The 20,752-nt window shown below is 42.0% G+C and overlaps 3 protein-coding genes across 4 annotated transcripts; 1 reads left to right on the forward strand and 2 right to left on the reverse strand.

The window, feature by feature from the left end:
* The first annotated feature begins 1,298 nt into the window (after positions 1 to 1,298).
* Positions 1,299 to 4,840, forward strand: LOC103992275 (NADP-dependent glyceraldehyde-3-phosphate dehydrogenase). The gene is made up of 9 exons (XM_009411911.3): positions 1,299 to 1,582; positions 2,155 to 2,348; positions 2,446 to 2,574; positions 2,775 to 2,894; positions 3,001 to 3,137; positions 3,242 to 3,397; positions 3,538 to 3,916; positions 4,257 to 4,373; positions 4,480 to 4,840. Exons 1-9 carry the CDS (start codon positions 1,435 to 1,437, stop codon positions 4,591 to 4,593), a joined length of 1,494 nt encoding a protein of 497 aa, XP_009410186.2. The 5' UTR covers positions 1,299 to 1,434; the 3' UTR covers positions 4,594 to 4,840.
* Positions 4,841 to 9,856: 5,016 nt separating this feature from the next.
* On the reverse strand, positions 9,857 to 10,297 carry LOC135616396 (uncharacterized). The gene has a single exon (XM_065115586.1). The coding sequence runs from the start codon at positions 10,295 to 10,297 to the stop codon at positions 9,857 to 9,859; it is 441 nt and encodes a 146-aa protein (XP_064971658.1).
* A 5,231-nt stretch (positions 10,298 to 15,528) lies between these two features.
* Positions 15,529 to 17,345, reverse strand: LOC103992276 (WRKY transcription factor WRKY76). Of its 2 annotated transcripts, none has more exons than XM_018828638.2 (5): positions 17,223 to 17,345; positions 16,955 to 17,069; positions 16,805 to 16,861; positions 16,364 to 16,714; positions 15,529 to 16,284 (listed from the first exon to the last, which is right to left on the reverse strand). In XM_018828638.2, exons 2-5 carry the CDS (start codon positions 17,033 to 17,035, stop codon positions 15,829 to 15,831), a joined length of 945 nt encoding a protein of 314 aa, XP_018684183.2. In that variant the 5' UTR covers positions 17,036 to 17,069; positions 17,223 to 17,345; the 3' UTR covers positions 15,529 to 15,828. The 2 variants fall into 2 exon arrangements, with proteins under 2 accessions (XP_018684183.2, XP_064974033.1); XM_065117961.1 differs by having other exon boundaries at positions 17,211 to 17,228.
* Positions 17,346 to 20,752: the final 3,407 nt, after the last annotated feature.

Raw genomic sequence — 20,752 nt, forward strand, 5'->3', positions numbered from 1 at the left:
GTAGGGCAACGAAAATTAAGAGCCATGGAAATGGAATCGGATGCACCTTCCCATAGAGTGGGAGTTCCAACAACTCTGATGGAAACTTCCACACCTAACCATTGCCTCGTTGCTCATCTTTGAGGCAAAGAACTTGGAAAGCAGTGGTACCGGTTAACTCAGACTGCAAACCATTATGAAGATGCTTCAAAGAAAAGGAATCAGAGCGCATTGTTAATTGCTGTGTGTTCTCTGAAAACGAGCACAATGCTTAGGATATTCTTGCAGACTTCTCCAAGAGGTGCACTTCCATGCAGCCAAGTTACAGCAGATGCCTTTGAATCAGTTACCATCTCTGTAGCTACATTTTTACTCTTCCAAAACCTTGGAAAGACTAATATGTCGCACGGAGACGTCAAGTGTGACTTAATCTTCCAAGGAAGAAGACCTCCGCCCATGCGTTTACAACCACCAACTGCTCAGAGAGCAGTCATGGTGATGCCAGGCATCATCAATACACAACTGCGGGAGTTGGTAGCCACCCCAACAGTCCATCCCTCCACCAAACCGCCGCATGATCACCACCTGTCTCCTCCCTTGCTCCCCTTCGCCTGACCTTCTCACCTCTCTGTCCTTCCGCTCCATCACCGGCGGACAAACCAAAGACATCAACCTCCACAGAGTTAACTCCAAGTAGGTCTCCATTATTGGATCGCACATGCGGAAGCTGTTGGACGGAATTTGGATGGAAAATATATTCGAATACATCAATATGTGGAGTAAATTGCTAATGAAATATGTATGTATTTCGTAAAATGGAATATAAAAAACTTAAATTAAGCATCGGCATTAGATTTTAATAAAGTTTCTATCTTGATAAATAATGGGCCAATGTGATTAAGACATGAGTAATTAATTGTTGGGTTAGATTTGGGTGGAACTGCCCTCCATAATGAGCCACACAACCTTTCGTCCAAGCGCTCCTCCTGCAGCGCCGTTAATCCTGTTAATTAACTACCAGTAGTGGCGCAAGCCGCTAATGGATGTGCCCACAGGCGGGTGGGCCCACGAGAGCTCTGTGGCGAGCGGGGGGCGGCAGGGGCGCCACGTCGCCTGCGCGGGAGGCAAGGGCGGATACGTAGTTCCCGCCATACAACGGTGTCGAACTCGTATCCCTCCCCGGGGAGGAGTGACCCGCGGCCGCGCTGCTCTCGTCGTTTTCCGTGCGACCAACCGAACTGATGGGAACCGTGGTCCACCTCGCCCTCGGTGAGTCGTGGCTCTCGTCGCCTTTATATATTCCTCTCGGCCCAGCCTTGGCGTCCACCGCTACGCCTCCCTATCAAGCTCTTCTTCATCACACGCTCGCGTTCGCTCCTCGCTCGCTCGGCGCTGATCCCGGTGGTGGTGGGAGAGAGGAAGAGGGAAGCAGCAACTGCCGGTGGTGGGGCGGTCATGGCGGGGACGGACGTGTTCACGGAGATCGTTGATGGGGAACATGTCTACAAGTACTACGCGGACGGCGAGTGGAAGAAGTCCGCCTCCGGGAAGTCCGTCTCCATCGTCAATCCCACCACCCGGCAGACTCAGTACAAGGTCCAAGGTGGAGTATTTTGCTCTTGAAGCTTGTCGTTCGTTGTCGTGTCTAGGCATCTGAATCGGAGATTTTTGTTCGCATCGAGTTCTTGAGCGATGGATCTAATTTGTTTGTCTCTCTCGAGATCGAATATTTACACAGCAAGAGAGCAACCACCGGACTTACAGATTTGATGAGGTTTTCGTTTTTTCTAAGATTACTTCTTCTTTTCTTCTTTAGTTTTAGCTTTCTCGTATTCGAGACTAAAAACTCACAAACAAATGGAGGCTTTACTAATTTGTCGCATAAAAATTGATCCTTTCTGGGATTCGAGGCTGTGATTCTCAGTACAAAATTCGTTATACTCTCTTTTTTTGTCTGTCTGCATCCCCTGCTTTCCCCTGATTCAAGTTTACTTTGGTTTTGATGCATCTCAAATCAGGATAATTAACCCATATGAAAATATAATATGTTTTCGTTTGGAATCTTTTACTGTAAGGCTATGAGAATCGCAAATCTCACATGCGTCATTCGTTTCCATTGTGGTTCCATCTTCTTCATTGTTTTCCTCTGTTTGGTCGACTGGGTGTTTGGAACAGCATGCACGCAGGAGGAGGTGAACAAGGTGATGGAAGCCTCAAAGGCAGCGCAAAAGCTGTGGGCGCGGACACCGTTGTGGAAGCGGGCGGAGCATCTCCACAAAGCGGCAGCGATCCTCAAGGAGCACAAGGCCCCCATAGCCGAGTGCCTCGTCAAGGAGATTGCCAAGCCCGCGAAGGATGCCGTCACCGAGGTAAATTGGCGTGTTCTCTTCTTCTTCTTCATGGCTGCAGCTTAACTATTTCTGTGGCCATAGCTATGTTATTTCATGTTGTGTGGTTAATTTGAAGGTGGTAAGATCAGGGGATTTGGTGTCATACACAGCAGAGGAAGGCGTTCGGATACTCGGAGAGGGCAAACTCTTAGTCTCAGATAGCTTCCCTGGTAATGAACGCAGCAAGTACTGCCTCAGTTCCAAGGTAATTATTCTGTGTTCTCTTTCTTTTGGTTTTGTTAGTGACACTGAACTAAGTCAAACGAACAGAACATTTAGCAATGCAGAAAAAAGAGAAATCGAACATAGCTTGAATTCCTTATGTTTTTGTACATACAGTTCTTATGTTCTGTGATAACACAAGGAAGAACAACACATTCTGATCTTGAAATTGTTTTGTTGTAGGTCCCTCTTGGTGTTGTATTAGCTATCCCTCCCTTCAATTATCCTGTGAATTTAGCGGTCTCCAAAATTGCCCCTGCGCTAATCGCCGGCAACTCGCTGGTGCTCAAGCCTCCAACTCAGGTATATATAATGAACCACTTGTGCAATCAGAAATGCTTTTCTTCGAGTTTTTGAGATTAATCTCGCAAATTTCACGAAGCAACTTCATCTGTTACTTCTTGACCAGGGTGCAGTTGCTGCTCTTCACATGATACAATGCTTTCACCTTGCTGGTTTCCCAAAGGGCCTGATCAGCTGTGTCACCGGCAAAGGATCCGAAATAGGTGACTTTCTAACGATGCACCCCGGAGTAAATTGCATAAGGTAATAGCATACCGGAGATACTAGCTTAACCAATTTCTTTTCCCTTTTGCCGTATTAATCTCCTAAAGGCCTTGATCATGAAAATTCTGTGCTTCTTATGACAGCTTTACCGGAGGTGATACCGGAATTGCCATTTCAAAAAAAGCTGGAATGATCCCTTTACAGATGGAACTCGGTGGAAAGGATGCGTGCATTGTGCTTGAAGATGCTGATCTCGACTTGGTTGCCTCAAATATAGTGAAAGGAGGTTACTCTTACAGGTCATGTATCAGAGTACAATCTTGGTTAATGTTCATATGTGTTTTGTTGAACGTCTCTTGATTTACTCGACATGTTGCAGCTTCTATTTCTCTTGTTTCATCCATCCAGTCTCAAATTGCTTTACTTTTGTTCATCACAGTGGTCAAAGATGCACAGCTGTTAAGGTAGTTCTAGTCATGGAATCAGTAGCTGATGCTGTTGTGGAGAAAGTGAAGTCTAAAATGGCAAAACTATCGGTCGGATCACCGGAGGACGACTCCGACATCACTCCGGTTGTATCAGAATCTTCGGCAAATTTCATAGAAGGATTGGTGATGGATGCAAAGGAAAAAGGAGCCACATTTTGCCAGGAGTACCGGAGGGAAGGAAATCTCATCTGGCCATTGCTACTTGATCATGTCCGGCCTGATATGAGGATTGCTTGGGAAGAACCCTTCGGACCTGTCTTGCCTGTGATCCGGATCAGCTCTGTTGAGGAAGGCATCCACCATTGCAATGCCAGCAACTTTGGCCTCCAGGTATTGCAATTGGTCTAATTTGACAGACCTTACAGACAGACACCAAGTCATTTTTTGAGGTTTACATTAAGATTAGTACTAAACTGTCTTTCCATGAACACTTTGCTGCTCATGCTTGATTTGCCAATGAAAATGAGAATTACATTCTCAGAAAAGAAAATGGCAGCCCTCTTCATTAGGAAGAGTAATGCTGTGCCGGATCAAAATATCTTGCTAAAGATAATCCAAAGTAATGCATCTTTCACTTGCTTAAGAGTCAGTCAAGCAGTTTGATATCTGAATTAATGAAGAGATTTGCTATTCTTTTAAACTGCTTGGGACTGACTTCTATTTGTCACAGGGATGTGTGTTCACAAGAGACATCAACAAAGCGATGCTGATAAGCGACGCTATGGAGACGGGAACTGTTCAGATAAATTCGGCCCCAGCTCGAGGACCTGACCATTTCCCCTTCCAGGTAATTGCAATCTTTCTGAGATAGCAGTTGTGTGATGAACTAGTAGATTTCCTTGGTCTGCACCATGATCGCATGACAACTCCGATTTCTGCTGTCTCTGTTTCAGGGCTTGAAAGACAGTGGCATCGGTTCACAAGGGATTACTAACAGCATCAATATGATGACGAAGATCAAGAGCACTGTTATCAACCTACCGTCTCCATCTTACACCATGGGTTGAAAGATCTGGTAGGCTAGTGCACCTGTTAAATAAGTATCAGAAAATATATGAGCTCAATTAAGTTTGCATCTTGGCTTTCATCTGTAATGAAAAACAAATGTAAAATGGCATGTTTGCCATATCTAGCAATGATGGACTGAAAATGCAAATTCATGGATAATTTTATTTTGTGGAGGATAAATTCTCACTCTTTTTATGTTCTAAGATTCGATGAAAATTGTAAAAGATCATTGGTTTGGTGGTCTCACTTCTCATGAATTATGCATTGAGGTTTGTTAACCTATTTATGATATTTGACAACTCCCTATTTCATTTGTGATATTCTTATAAGGGTTTTTAATTTCGTACCATACCATTCGATACGGGTGGTATGTACCGATCCGTCAGTTTATCGGTACATGGATCGTCTGCTATCGTCCAGTATCAAAATTTTGGTTTTGTATCGAGCGATACGAGACTATACCTGGAGATAACGATCGAAATTTCAATTGTTACCGACCTGTGCTAGGTAGAATCAATCAATTTCGATTATTATCAATCTGTACCGAACGGTAACGATCGAAATCGACCATTATAAATTGATAACGGTTTTCAAACGATCAATTTAATACAAATTGAACTGCTTACAAAAAGTGACCTAATGATAAAACGCTCCCTAACAAGCCTAATGTTAGCACCATGTAAAGAATTATTACCGTGCTAGTTGAGTCTAACTCTGCTGATTCTATCTCTCGTATTCTTGAAGTTCTGAAAAGAAGATATTGATTTCAGATTATACCCCTTATATACTCAATTTGATTTAACTTGCTTTTCTCTGGATTTCTCGTCTACTCAGGAGCTCCGTCGGAAGTATTGAAAAGAGAGCTTTGGCTTATATATTGGTATCAGATTCAACTTATTGTCTTGTCTTGTCCGTCGGCTTTGGAATTTACGTTGGAGGCAACTTAAAAGATTTTTAAATCATTTCCTCTCCTTTTTTTCAATTAATTTCACTCTCGTATTTTCTTAAACTTATTTTTATTTACAATTTTTCTCTAATTCTTACGTGTTCATTTTCCTAAACTCAACAAAGTAATGATTTATGAATTGAATCAATTATAAAGCTAATTTGGAATGATTAAACAGAAAAACTTTTAATCATATATGAATTATTTTTTTATATTTTTATTGATTTATGAGATGACTAAGTGTGATGTATGACTTAATGTCTAATATATTGTTTGATATGCTTTTGATGGTATAATAATATTAATTAAAAAATAATTAAGATCTTTAATATTATGATTAACATGTTAATATTGATTTATTCAAAATTAAACAGTAAAATATTTATATTTCATGCATATTAAGTACCGGATCATATGTTTGTGATGGTATAATAGGTTTAATTAGATTTTAATTAAGTTTTTTAATGCTACGATTAGTAATTTTAATGATGATTTAATCAAAATTTGATCGATATTGGATTAATTAAATGTCTTTAATATTTATTAGTAGGTGTTTGATATATTTATACTATTGAAAGAAAAATAATTATTAGGTAATTAAATATGTTAATAGTCTAATTAATGTATCTAATGATGATTTCATCATAATTTAATGGATAATAATTACATATTCTTTTATGTGTTTCACATGTTTATGGTGGTAAAATAGGTTTTATTAGGTTTCAATAAAGTATTTTAATACTATAATTAGTGGTTTAAATAATAATTTAATCAAAATTTAGGTCAACTTAATTTCTTTACTCTCTATTAGGGTATTTGACATATTTATAGTATTGAAAGAGAAATAATTAGTAGATAATTAACTATGTTAATTATATAATTAGTGTATCTAATAATGATTTCATCATAATTTGACCTATATTAGATCAAAATTATGTATTTAATACTTCCTTTATGTGTTTAACATGTTTATGATGATAAAATAAAGTTAATTAGGTTTTAATAAAATTTTTAATATTATGATTAGTAATTTTAATGATGATTTAATTAAATTAGATCAATATTGGGTCAATTAACTGACTTTAATACATATTAAGGTACTTGATATGTTTATATCTTGTTTAATTTAAATTTGGTAGAAACATGACACCAAAGGAACAGTCATATAATGATGCTTGGGTTTATGCTCGAAAGATGAATGGAAACCATTATTATTGGTAATGTATTTATTGTGATTGTATTAACAAAGGTGGAGGATGATGGGAAACTTTAATAGAGCATCATATATGCAGCGGAAGAATAGAAAAATAAAATAGGTTCCCATAGTTTTAATATTGGATCATCGTGCGAAGATTGATGCACAAAAAATCTCTATAATAATATTAAGCTGGTCATGAGTTGCACTTATCATAACTTTTTCTGACTCAGTGAATGATTATCTCCATAATAATTCACTCGACTTATCGATTATGAATGTACTAGGCCACTATGTTATAATAATTTACTCAACTCATCGATTATGAATGTACTAGGTCATTACATCATACTAGGACACTATGCCATAATAATATAAGGGCTTATTGGATATCCAATAAATAAGAGCTTCAACGGATATCTCATATCTGAATCTCTACTCGTTGCAACACCTAATATATGTATGTGACCCTCTAGGCCCAATATTGAGCGGTCGTACTTATTATAACTCCTTCTAACCTAATAAATTATTATCTCTATAATAATTTACTCGACTCATCGATTATGAACGTACTAGACTACTACGCCATAATCCCTAGACGATACAGAGGGATCCAATCCATTAGACTTGTTTATCCTTAGTTTATGTATATCTATAGTCTCTTATTCATCTAATATCCTAGAAACCGTATACCGAGCATTGTGCTATTAGGCCCATACGGAATCTACTCGAATCTCACTCTAATCAAATTCTTCTGGAGATCTCCTTCTCTCTCAATCGAATAACCCTAGCTAGGGATTTACTTGAGGAAGAATACATATGATATTATTCTCATAACACCGAGAGTAGATGATCCTCTATCGATACTCAATTGCCCTCGTAAGGTTGGCTATCACTTCCGATGACCAGATGTGCTAGATCTGAAACTTTCAAATCTATAAGTCTAATATCAAAGAGTAGAGTACTCATACAGAACATCCTTCCAATATCTCAAGTCTATAAGTCTAATATCAAAGAGTAGAGTAGAGTATCTCAAGTCCTAGGATCGGATACACAATTAGGACCATAGGACTATTATTTGATGAAGAGGCATTCTTAATCATCCAATATTCTGTGAATGGATCAATTAGTAAACTCATTCAATGAGCACCTATACTATATCCTTAGTGTCCTCACATGAACAACCATGAGACCAACTGTTGGTGTAAACAACTTTGAGCCGTGGCCTCGGGGCCGACGCGGCTCGGTTCGGGTCCGGACGACGGGGATCTCCCTAGGGTGTTCCTTGAACCCGCCGAGGTGGTCACGTGCAGTGTTCGATCGGGACGGCGTCGCCTGTTCCTCCGGGCAGGAACTCCTCGCTTGCGTGTCTAGCCGGGACCTTCGGCTTCGCACCTGCATAAAGGTCGGACCGGGGTGCTCGGCCCGACCCCTCCGACGCTCAAGTCAGATGATGTGGAGGGGGTTTCAGATGAAGAAATTTTTTTTGTGTCATCCCCCCAGGCCCCTGTTCTGTTCGGAAACGAGGGCTTTTATAAGGAAGTTTATTGTTGTTTGATGTGCCCGCTTGTAGGGGGCAGGCTGGTAGCGTCTGACATTGGTGTTAGCGTGGCGTGAAGAACCGAGCCTGAGTAGGCATTAATGCGCCTCAACCGGTGTTCTGGTCCGTTTGATTGGGTGCTGTCGCGTCGATCGAGGCGTGAGGCGTCGGTTGACATCAGCCAAGTCTTATCGTAATTACTATCCTCATCATATTCCCCCCCGGAAAGAAGCTATGCGTCGGTCGTTGTAACGGGAGTCCGAGGCATGGCTTCAGTTTTCAAACAGGCTGGCCGCGCAGGCGCGGTCTCGGGGGGCGTGTAGCCGAGGAGCACGACGTAGGTGGGCTGGCCGCGCGGGTGTGTCTCGGGGGGCATGGAGCCGAGGGCATGATCCGAGGAGCACGGCGCAGGCGGGCTGGCCGCGCAGGTGTGTCTCGGGGGGCATGGAGCCGGGGGCATGATTCGAGGAGCACGACGCAAACGGGCTGGCCGCGCAAGTGTGTCTCGGGGAGCATGGAGCCGAGGAGCACGACGCAGGCGGGTTGGCCGCGCAGGTATGTCTCGGGTAGCATGGGGTCGAGGGCATGATCCGAGGAGCACGACGCAGGCGGGCTAGCTGCACAGGTGTGTCTCGGGAAGCATGGAGCCGAGGAGCACGACGCAGGCGGGCTGGCCGTGTAGGTGTAGTCTCGGGCATCATACGGCCGAGGAGCATGACGCAGGCGGGCAGGCCACGCAAGCGTGGTCTCGGGCATCATGCGGCCGAGGAGCACGACGCAGGCGGGCATGCCGCGTAGGCGTGGTCTCGCGCATCATGTGGCCGAGGAGCACGACACAAGCGGGCAGGCCGCGCAGGTGTGGTCTCGGGCCGAGGGGCATGACTCAGGCGGGCAAGCCGCGCTGAGGTGGCTTCGGTCGGTCTGTGGCCGAAAGATGCAGCTCAGGTGGGCAGGCTACCCTGAGATGGACTTGGCTGGTCTACGACCAACGGACATGACTCGGGTTGAGAGGTCGCCCTGGGGGGGGCTCGGCAGTCTGCGGCCGAGGGATATGGCAAAGGCCGAGGGACACGACTCAGGCGGGTAGGCCGCGCTGAGGTGGCTCAAGCCGAGGGACACAGCACAGGCGGGCAGGCCGCGCTGAGGTGGCCTCGGGTAGTCTACGACCGAGGGACGTGGCTCAGGCCAAGGGACACGGCTCAGACGGGCAGGCCGCGCTGAGGTGACTTGGCAGTCTATGGCCGAGGGATGCAACTCAGGTGGGCAAGCCGTCCTGAGGTGGGCTCGGTAGTCTTCGGCCGAGCCGTGTAGATTCAGAAGATTTTAAGCCGGGGCTAACCACGAGCCGAGAGGGGGTCAGGTAGATATTGGACCTTGGCTCGAAAGAGGCTGAGGCAGGGCTTAGATTTCTTTTCATGAGGACTACATTGGGTAGCCACCACGGGTGCTTGACCTCTCTTATGGAGCCCGCAGTCGGGGGCCGTCGCTTCTCCTCATGGCCGCCCAGGCCTCCGTGGCAATGTAATGGTTAGCCCACTGGTGTATCTCTGGCACCGTGGTGGGAGGTTGCTCCGCGAGGGACTAGAGGAATCTAGAAGGTCGTAGGCCTATCATAAACGCCTGCACTAACAGAGAGGGGTGAGTGTCCGGCAGGCCCCGGATTTGCATGGTCAAACAATCCACAAAATGGGAGAGGGGCTTGTCCTCCCTTTGTTTGAGTCCGAGGAGTAGTGCCGCAGAAGGCTTCGGCCGTGCATAGGCCACGAAGTGGAGCTCGAAGTCCTTGACGAGTTGGTTGAAGAAAGTGATCGTTCCGGTCTTTAAGGCGTCGTACCACACGTGGGCCGGCCCTCTCAGAGTGGTAGGGAACGCTCTGCACATCAAGGCATCAGAGGTTCCGCATAGCGCCATCTGGGCGTGAAAAGCAGCCACATGGTCCGCCGGGTCGGTGGAGCCATCGTAAGCGTCGAGAGACGGGAGCTGGAAGTCCGGGGGGACTGTCTGATCCCGTATCTCGGGCATGAAGGGAGACCCTTGGTGTTCGTCCTCCCCAAGCTCTCCCTTGGACCTACGAACCTCTTTCTGCACCTCGTGGAGTCGCTGGCTGACGAAGCGCAACTGGGTCCGTAGATGATCCAAAGAGAGTGCCTCGAAATCCGGGCGGGCGCTCGGGTTTGCCATCACTGGATCCCCGAGTGGGGTCGGTCGGACCCGAGGTGAAGTGGGGGGCTCCGGAAGCGTCGTGTGGGCCCGAATGGGCGGTTCGTATTGTCGTAGTGGTTGGACTACGGGTGGGTGCGCCGATTGAGGAACGAGCGGGATGATGGTTTGCACCACATTCATCAGAGCTCGGACTTGACGGGCGAGGTCCTGAAAGGCCTCGGGTGACACGGGCGTCGAGTCGGCGGGGGCGCCGTCGGGCGGCGACAAACCCGGGTCATTGAATATTTGCCAATATCGTTCAAAGGTCGCGGCGGGGTGTTCGTCACGATGGCCTCCGTGCGGGGGATATTCCCTTAAGGCGTCAGTCGGGTGCGACCTGTCAGCCGTGGGCTCATCTGAGCCGCTCGGGTGATCACCCGACATTCCGAGCCCTCCTTCTAGTGCCAAATGTTGGTGTAAACAACTTTGAGCCATGGCCTCGGGGCCGACGCGACTCGGTTCGGGTCCAGACAACGGGGATCTCCCTGGGGCGTTCCTCGAGCTCGCCGAGGTGGTCGCGTGCAGTGTCCGATCGGGATGGCATCGCCTATTCCTCCGGGCAGGAACTCCTCGCCTGCGTGTCCAACGGGGACCTTCAACTTCACACCTGCATAAAGGTCGGGCCGGGGTGCTCGGCCCGACCCCTCCGACGCTTAAGTCAGATGATGTGGAGGGGGTTTCAAATAAAGAAATGTTTTTTGTGTTATCCCCCCAGGCCCCCCGTTCTGTTCGGAAGCCAGGGCTTTTATAATGAAGTTTACTGTTGTTTGATGTGCCCGCTTACAGGGGGCAGGCTGGTAGCGTCTGACATTGGTGTTAGTGTTGCGTGAAGAACTGAGCCTGAGTAGGCGTTAATGCGCCTCGGCCGGTGTTCTGGTCCGTTTGACCGGGTGCTATCGCGTCGATCGAGGCGTGAGGCGTCGGTTGACGTCAGCCGAGTCTTATCGTAATTACTATCCTCATCACCAGTCGCCTTCATCATATAGATGGGTATATAGCACATCGATCTGTTCGACTATCTCAATATCCTTCTTGAGTAACCTATGACCGAAAATTTTTAGGGTTTGCGTTTATAAGAGAATTGATCTCATTATTATGATCCAATTCTCATTGCATAGATCCAAGGACATCACAATATATGTAATTAGTAATATAAAGTAAAATAATACCAATAATAATAATAAGTAAAAAGACTATGTAGCATTTAATACATATCATCACTCACGTGATTAGCTTGCAAGGCACCTATAATTAGTAGAGGAATCATATAGGTGAAGATACATTTGAATGACGAATATCCTAATGTTGTAAAATGCAAGAAGGTTCCAACAAAGGTCCATAAATTATTCATAAATAAGTTACAAGAAGCAAAAGAAGATACAATAAAAAAAAAAAAACAAGAGCTAAAGAAAAATACTGTATGGCTACACAAGAACCGGTTTATGATTACTATGAGGGTCACAATGATGAAATCGACCCAAATCTCATAGCTAGTATTCCTGCATCATTGGAGCATCAATATATGTACAATGAAGCAATGAGGCATCGACATCCTAACTCACAATAGGAGCATGGTAGTAGTAGTGGAATTCAAAGGCTAACCAGTATGAGGCAACCAACTACCCCTCCTCAATTAAGTCATACAAGTAGTATGAGACATGGTGGACTCTATAGTTTTATACAACGAAACAGACACATATTGATAATGTATATATAAAAGAAAAAGAATGAGATAATGGGTAAGTAATTTTAAAATGATTCAACTTCTATACGATTCTAACAAACACAGCCCAAGGTACATATTACCATATTATGATCTCCTCTATTCAAAAGACATGATTCAACCTCTAACAGTAAGGGAGATCCACGATATGTATTTAGATGAGGATGTAACAGAACTAAAAGATTAGTTTAAATCTTTCAAAAGACAATGAGACGAATATGGGGTGACACTGATGTGTAACAATTGGACACGGCCAACAAGAATGTGTATCAATAATTTTCTTATTTATTGTAATAGAGGGTAGTATTTCATAAGTAAATTAATGCTTCTAACAAGATTCAAGATATAGACTATATTGAAAACTTGATGGACACCATAGTAGAGCAGATCAGACAATAATACATTGTCCAAATAATCACCGACAATGGAGCAAATTTTAATATGGTCAATTTATAATTAGTGGAAGAAAAAATATTATTTTGGGTCGTATGTACAACTCATTACATGGATCTAATACTAAAGGATATTGATGGGTGAGCTAGCTTTAGTCAGCAAATGTATAGCTCAAGCATAGTCAATTATAAAGTTTATATATAATCATCATTTGGTCCACTCTTTGATGCAAAAGTACATAAGATACTCTGACATGAAGTCACTTGATTTATTGCTAATTTTATTATTTTAAAGTCATTACAACAAAAGAGGTAGGGCTTCAAGGTAATGATCACCTCACAAGAATGGTCTAATTCTATGTATTCGAGATTGAGTGATGGAAAGAAGATGGAAAAGATCGTTCCTTCTTCTAGATTGTGGGAGACCATAATTAAAATCATAAAAAGTATGGAACTACTTTATATTATCCTCTATAAGGTCGAGATAGATAAGCATCTACATATGCCTTATCTTAAATATGTATTGATTATAACAAGAGAGGAGGTCAGGAAAGTATTCAAAGATGATTTTAAGACCGACTAATACTTATATATCATTGATTGTAGGACTAAAGTTTATATAGACCAAGATATTCATAATACAGATAAATTCATATTCAGTATAATTTAATTTATAATTTTTTATTATATAAATTTTTTACTAATAAAATTATGTCATGCAATGTATTATATAAACCGGGCTATTCAATTTTAGTATACTCTTGGAACGTAAAATGATTTATTAATAGCACTAAGAAATATTACATATCAACTCTTACCAAACATTGTTGATGTAGCTAGTGATATTTATAGAGGGTCGATTATTCCAAAATATAATTTGTTCATTCTCTGTTATACTATGGATTATGGTGAGAAAAAAAATACATATATTGATTATCAATTATATTTAATATTAATTATTTATTATGTTAATAAAATCTTATTTATATCTTTTTGTAGTTAAGTGGTGGCTACAATTTGGAGGGGACACACTATATTTAAGAAAGGTTGTCTTTTGTATACTTTCACAAATGACGATATCTAGTAATTGCGAACATAATTGGTTAACGTATTGATTCACATAAACGTCCATAATTGGTTAACTTTCATATACCCACTATAACATGCAACTAAGATTGTGGTATGCCGAGCTAGACAAAAAGTTAGAAAAACTAAAGATTGATCCCATCGACCTTCATTTCTATAATAAAAATTTAGAGCCAATGTTAGAATGGGTTGAAATGACAGAGAACCATAAGAATCCTATACTTGATGAGGTAAGAGATCATTAACGTCCTTCGTATTTTATTACTAAGGTAATAGAATAATAAAAAGCACTTCCCTAATAGGAGAAAAATCGTCCTTAGTCAAAACATGATGGAAGGAGCCAAACAAGATCGAATAAAACTACTCTAGGAGCTAAAAACACCCAACCGCCACAATTGTCCGCCTAATGTACAAAAGGCAAAGGCAAAGGGGGAAGCTGTAGCATTAACTACACTGTTGGAAAAAAATCGAGTCGGGTGATGAGACAATTTCGTAATCACATTCAACAACTCACTTAATCCAGAGACATGGTAGCAACATGAATAATAGTGCCTCGACTAATGATAGCAGTGACTTCAAGGAGTCGTTGGTCCCGTCTACATAATTTAAGAATGATACATGGACCGAGAAGCAATATTTTACACATACTACTCAAGATTTAGATTATGGAACTCGACAAGGTATCGATCGAGTTTATGCACCGAAGGGAAAGGAGAAGCCAGTGGATGATTTTTAACAGATGAGATAGAGCCTATACGATGTAGATACAAAACGAAACTTATCGTATTCACAACTATTATATTATGGAGAACTTATGGCTAACAATAGTACAGTGATAGTTGGTGTCATATTTCTTCGAGTAATAGTATGACATAAAGCAGCAAATTAGTAGTAAAATTAAAAGTTCTAACATTCACCAATATGTGCCTAAGGAGCCGCCTCGGACACATGTGATTCACGACGATCAACTTACAACCATCACCATATTGATGCACCAATGATATACAATATATCAATACACTATGTCATAGGATCAATTTCAAGATTGAGTTCGGCAAACATATCATATCGATATAAATATATAAGATCAAAGACTCCAATCGACTACCCATGAAGGTCTATCGTTCGTTTTGATAGTAAAATCAAGTATATCTACATGTGTGATTACTTAATTCATTTCAATCTTAAAGTTTAAATTATATACAAAATAATCTAATAATTCAAATATTTTTTTTAAATAATTCAATATTAATGGAAGGACGATGTAGAACGAACCGAGATTAGGAATCTTGCATAATATTACTTCTGAAAACCTAAAAAAATATATATGACATTATTTTTATTTAATTTACATTAGTTTTGCTAAAACTATACTAAATATATATTTATTTCGAACTTAAAAAATTTGATCTTAATTTTATCTATTTTTAAGTATTTTTAGAAAGTTTTATGCTTATTTTAAGCATACCACTTGATACATCCTAGCATATCACTCGATACGTCACTATCGAGTCATATCAAGCTTTGCTCGGTATGATATAAAATTAAAAACCTTGATTCTTATCTTATTTATTCAATTTTTTTTTTTTCAAAAATACAGTGAACTGAATCGATACGGGAGCAAAGGTAAAACAAGTATTCAAGATATCCTTCCCCATCACTACATAGTATATATCCACAATGTAATTAGATATCTATTTAACATTCAACGACTTACACATGGAATTGTATCAACAAGACGCGAAAGTACAAAAAGTGATGGAAACTGCAAGCACCACACTCCATGATGGGTGCATTAAAAGCCACCTCCGTGCAAAATTTGATCTGAGGCAAGGAATCATTCGTACATATGATTCTAATTAATTAAGCATTTGACATTGCCAAGATAGAGGAAGATAAACCTTAACGAATCTTACTCCTTACAACGGTAGCACAGTGTGCTCATTATACACTGAATCACTAGGGATATGCAAATTCCAGAAATCAAATTAGGTATGAACTTGTTCTTATTGGCTGCCAAGACCAAGAGCTTGAACCTGGAAGCTGCTCAGTGTCTGGGCAATTCTTTGGCCTTCAACTCAGCAATCTCCAACAAAATTTGACCTAACCCTGCTACAAATCTAGTTCTATTTACACGAACAGCAGCATGCTTAGTTTTGAGCTGGTGGATGCTGAGGCATCTTCCCAGAAATCGCATCCGCAAGTGCAGTCGTGAAATTTGGATCCTTCGTCAATGATGTGGCCATCTGCTCAACAAGCAGCCGCTGGAACACCGGTGACTCCATCTCTCTGCAGAACCTCCCAAGATCTGGTTGAGATCCCCGCTGCGTGAGATCGAGGGTGATGGTCGGGCACGAAGGGCCGATGGAGACCAAGCATGGCTGCGGTCCACTCTGCACCGAACCTGCTCCCTGTGAAAGATGTCCATGGTTGTGCTCACCTTCATATGTAGCCACCAAGATGGATCTGTCTTCTGCACTTCTCTGCACCTTTTTCTTGACAGGGCATGTAGGTGCGAAGGAGCATCTGTAATAAGCTCTGGGAGATGGGTTGTCTCTGGTAACCTTCTGCCCGTATTTCCTCCATTGATACCCATCTTTGACCACCTAAGAGCAGCAAAGGAAGAACGTGAGAGCCAGAACTCGCTTCTCTAATTAGCCATTCATGGCTGCTAATGGAACTAACCAGGCTCGAATCCGATGGCTCTGTTTGGACATAAACCTTGGATATCTTGAGCTTAGGATCTTCCCTGAATCTTTTGAACATATTGTCTTCGTTTGAGTTGCTCTCGATGTAGCTGACAACCCCATCGATCTTCTCAGAACCCACTTCGCCATAGTTGACCATTTCAGGACTCTCGCTCTTCCTCTTCCTCCTCGGCGACTCCGCCTCTCCCTTGGAAGGAGAGGAGCCTACTAGGTTGAAGAACTTATTACAGAGAGCATTGTAGTTGTAGTGCATGGCGCTGACCATCTCCGTGAGCATCTTATTCTCCTTGCTCATCTGATTCAACTTGGCTTCCAGTCCTACTTCAACCTGTCATCCACTTAACGAGCAGGTTAAGCATGCTTGAGGGTAAGTACGCAGCAGCATACTGTCTGTAATCAACCTTCTTGAAGAACTCACCTCATCTTTCTTCGAAACACTTTGCTGAGCATGCGTCGAACGACTTTGAGGCTGTCTCTGCGAACTCAAAACCGATGGACTCAGCAAACGGAATTCCCAAAGCAGATTACAGTGACGAAGGATGCAAGCGGGATGCATATGTTCACTCACCGAAGATTCGTCGGGGAGCCAGCGAGGGCCGACGCTGAGGTCGAGAGCAAGAGATGATGTATTGATCCACGATGACTCCATCGCCTATGACGAGGTAGCAAACTGGTGTGGCTCGCTGCATACGAAGGCAATACCAGCGTGAAGGAGGTTGGAAGACACAAAGCTGCTTCTCGTATATATAGAAGCAACTTTGGATTCTGCGACGAATTTATGGGAGAGAATTTGATATGAAGATGAAACAGGTGGGGAGAAGAACCAGAAGACCCACAAGGACGTCAACATAGCATCACCTCCTCATTCAAGAACAACACTTCCAGGATCGAGCCAGAAATTTTCTGCTATATTCTTACCGGAAGGCTCATGCCAGTAAAAGGATTAGATTTATTGCACTCAGAAAGATGGCCCGACATTGATGGGAAGTGGAACGAAACTGGAGTGCCATCTCAACTAAACCACGAAGAGTCTAAAATTGTGGGCAACGAAGTCAAGGTTTCCAAGTTCAAAGCTCAGAAAAGAGTCTCACCTTCACTGGCCATTGGTTCCCTCAGTTCTGCCTTGCGACACACTACTCTCCACAGTGCAGAATAACGTTTCATGTCCCACTCGTTTGGCCCCAAATGAATTCTCTTCTCCCACTTGGGCACAAGAAGAGAAGGTTTGCAAGTGTCCCACCGGGAGAAGACTAATGGGCGCAAGTTCTTCTGGTCTGTGGACCCAAAAACCGAAAAGATTGACTGAGGAATCTATCAGTGCATGGACATGAACGTATTTTGTCAGATTAAAGATAGATTATGAAATGCTATTGCTCATCAACATCTTTTGTTTATAATTCCTTGCATAATATACATGCATAAAACAGTAATAAGCATCTCTTGATCAATCTTTTTGCTTTGTATTTGGGATATAAGAATCTGGTAGTATGCATGGAGATGAGGTGCTCTTGACCGAAGACTCAAAATGTCTCACCAACGTACACAAATTAAAGACGGGTAGAATATGTAACATCAAATGATGGGGACCAAATGACCATAGAATTCAACAAGTCAACAATTCCATACTGTTCTCCCAATGACTACTTAAAGAAATTTTGATCATGATGAGTAGATTATTGATTCTTCGAGACGATCAACAGTTTTCTTGTTCTCGAAGTATGCTTTGTAATCAAGCTTAGAAACAGGAAAATTCCATCGCTCTTGAGTACCCATTCTATTTGATCTGTTCATATCAGAAGGAATAAGATGTGATTTGTATGTGATCAAGATGCATGGAATAAGGGAATTCATATTATTTGCATATATTCAATCTATTTAAATCCGATTTAAAATAGCTAAATAATTATATTTCAACTAAATACAAGTTCTTAATTGTTTTTGGTTGAGACTGTTGTACCATGAAAAGAACTGCTGCAAGTGCCTTGTCTAGAGGGTGAATTCCACCTACAGAAATGGGTCAATAGAAAGAACAACTCAGTCGAGATTTCCTCCTAGGTAGAAGGTTCTCTCACACGCTTCCGATTCATCAGTTGGGAGATTTGACGGTCAAGCCAAGACTTCCTGCCAACAAGCTGTGGCCCTCAAGCCGCAATACGTAGCACCAGTTGGAAACTACTCGGAGTTTGCTGTAATTGAAGGCTCAGGTCACATCAGAGTGGTTCCCTCCACAGGTTTTGCATCCATACACGCCACTTGAGAGAGAGAGAGAGAGTGAGAGAGAGAAGGAATTCACGGTGGTAGCGTTTAAAACAATCAGAGAAACAAGTGCAGGATGATGGCTCAGCTGCTAACCGATGGATGTGATGAAAGTGGAAGAAGGGAGGAGGAATTGACGCGTGGTGGTTGGGCGAGGTGTACCAGCAAGACGACTTTGGAGGAGGACAAGACCGTCGAGTCATCGGGCGGGAGGAGGTAGCGTGCAGCTCCCGGCGCACGTCGCAGTTGCGGGCGGAGCCGCGTGCGCGCACGATTATTCCAGCGGTCGCAGCACGCCCAAGTCGCCGGCGCACGTCAACACCCCAACCAATCCGGAGACTATGAAAGCGAGCAGACTTCGCTTCCAACGCTACTGACTGTGTGAGAGAGGAGAGAGGAGAGGGAGAGAGATTGCACGTCAAGTTCATGGCATCTTACCACCACAAGTCCGTCAAGCACAATACGGAATAAGCATGGACATGGAACGGAGAGCATATGGAATTATTATACCAAATCGTGTGAAAGGAATCAGCCGCCTACGCATTTTTATAGATGCGTTTGCTCTCGCATTCGAAATGTTCATTTTATATTTTTTTTAAATTATAAAAATATATTATGACTTTATCTAAAATTATAAATTTATCAAAATAATTTTTAAAATTTATTTTATATTTATATTTATTATATATTCTAACCATACAAAATTTCTTATAAGATTTACATACAATTATTTTTTATGTATTTGCTTATTTAATTTAAATAAAAAATTATATTTACTATATATATATATATTTATTTATTTAAATTATAGTTCTTGTCGATTGCTTACAAAAACACTCATACATTCATTAAAATATAAATATGTTCTTTTTGCTTGACTTGGCATTTCTTGAAAGTCAAGGATTCTCTTTAATTTCGTACATATATTAGAGTTTATTTATCGGCAGGCATTTATGACTTGATAAAGATGTGTACAAAAAGCCAACAGCCGCTGCCCATTTATGACTCGATCGCCGCATGACAGACAATATCTCATGTAAAATAATTAGTACATTACATACTAGTCTTTATTAATCCATTTCATAAAAAAAAATGGATGAAAATATTAAATATTAATTACTCTAATCCCGATAAAATGAAATATATTTTTTTTGAAGCCGATCGGAAGGGTTGACATCTCACCACATTTGATGAAATGAATCAAACTGAACGTCGCCATATTTATTTATACAATCAAAAGAAATCGAATACGGTGTGATCTCCATTGATTCGATGACCAGACAGACCATTTCTTATGGCTAAAGAAAAGAATAAAAAGGAAATAAAACTAAAGGAACGATAGTCATCATCACGTCCGGGGAATGACGCGACGAAGTCTTTCGTCATCGCCGACGTCGGCTGCTGCGTTCGAAAACCTCGCCGTGCTTTGTGTAACGTTGTAGAATCGGCGGCGACTCGGTTGGGCTTTTGACTTGATTTAAAGATCACGTCATGGTTGCCGTCTTCGTGCACGACCCGATCAACGCCATCGGGTGACCGCGGTTTCAGAATCGCTCGAATCGAAATCGAATATATATATACAGTCGAATGATTTTGATCTTAAAATTTGGACTGATCGATCATTGGACTTTTAAATCGCTATTTATATTTTATATTTTTTTTAATTTTAAATTAGAACAATCAATTTTGATTCTCATATCAAATTTCAGGAATTCGAATCATCACTCTTAATGATCATATATAATTCACATAATTATTATACAGATATTTTATTTTAGCTCGACGCTAGTAAATGTCACGTATCGGGCGCGAATCTTGAACCCGTTTATCGGGATTCTGCACGAATCTCAAAGCACAAGCGGGTCCGGTGGAAAATTAGCTCGGCAGAGCCCAATGGGCTGCTTCGAGCTGCCTCATGTGGAAAATGCAACAGGTGGGCCAGAGGAGATGAGGCTACATTAAAATGCACTAACGAAGACTGGCCCAAATTGACTTTTAGGCCGAATCCAGGTCAAAACTGGCCCTGCCTATAATATATTATTGTCCTTTTTATATTGTTTTAGAATGCCATAGATTTATTATCATATTCTGATAACTTTTTATTTGTTGA

This window comes from Musa acuminata, chromosome BXJ2-7, assembly GCF_036884655.1.
Source record: "Musa acuminata AAA Group cultivar baxijiao chromosome BXJ2-7, Cavendish_Baxijiao_AAA, whole genome shotgun sequence".
Lineage (NCBI taxonomy): Eukaryota > Viridiplantae > Streptophyta > Magnoliopsida > Zingiberales > Musaceae > Musa > Musa acuminata.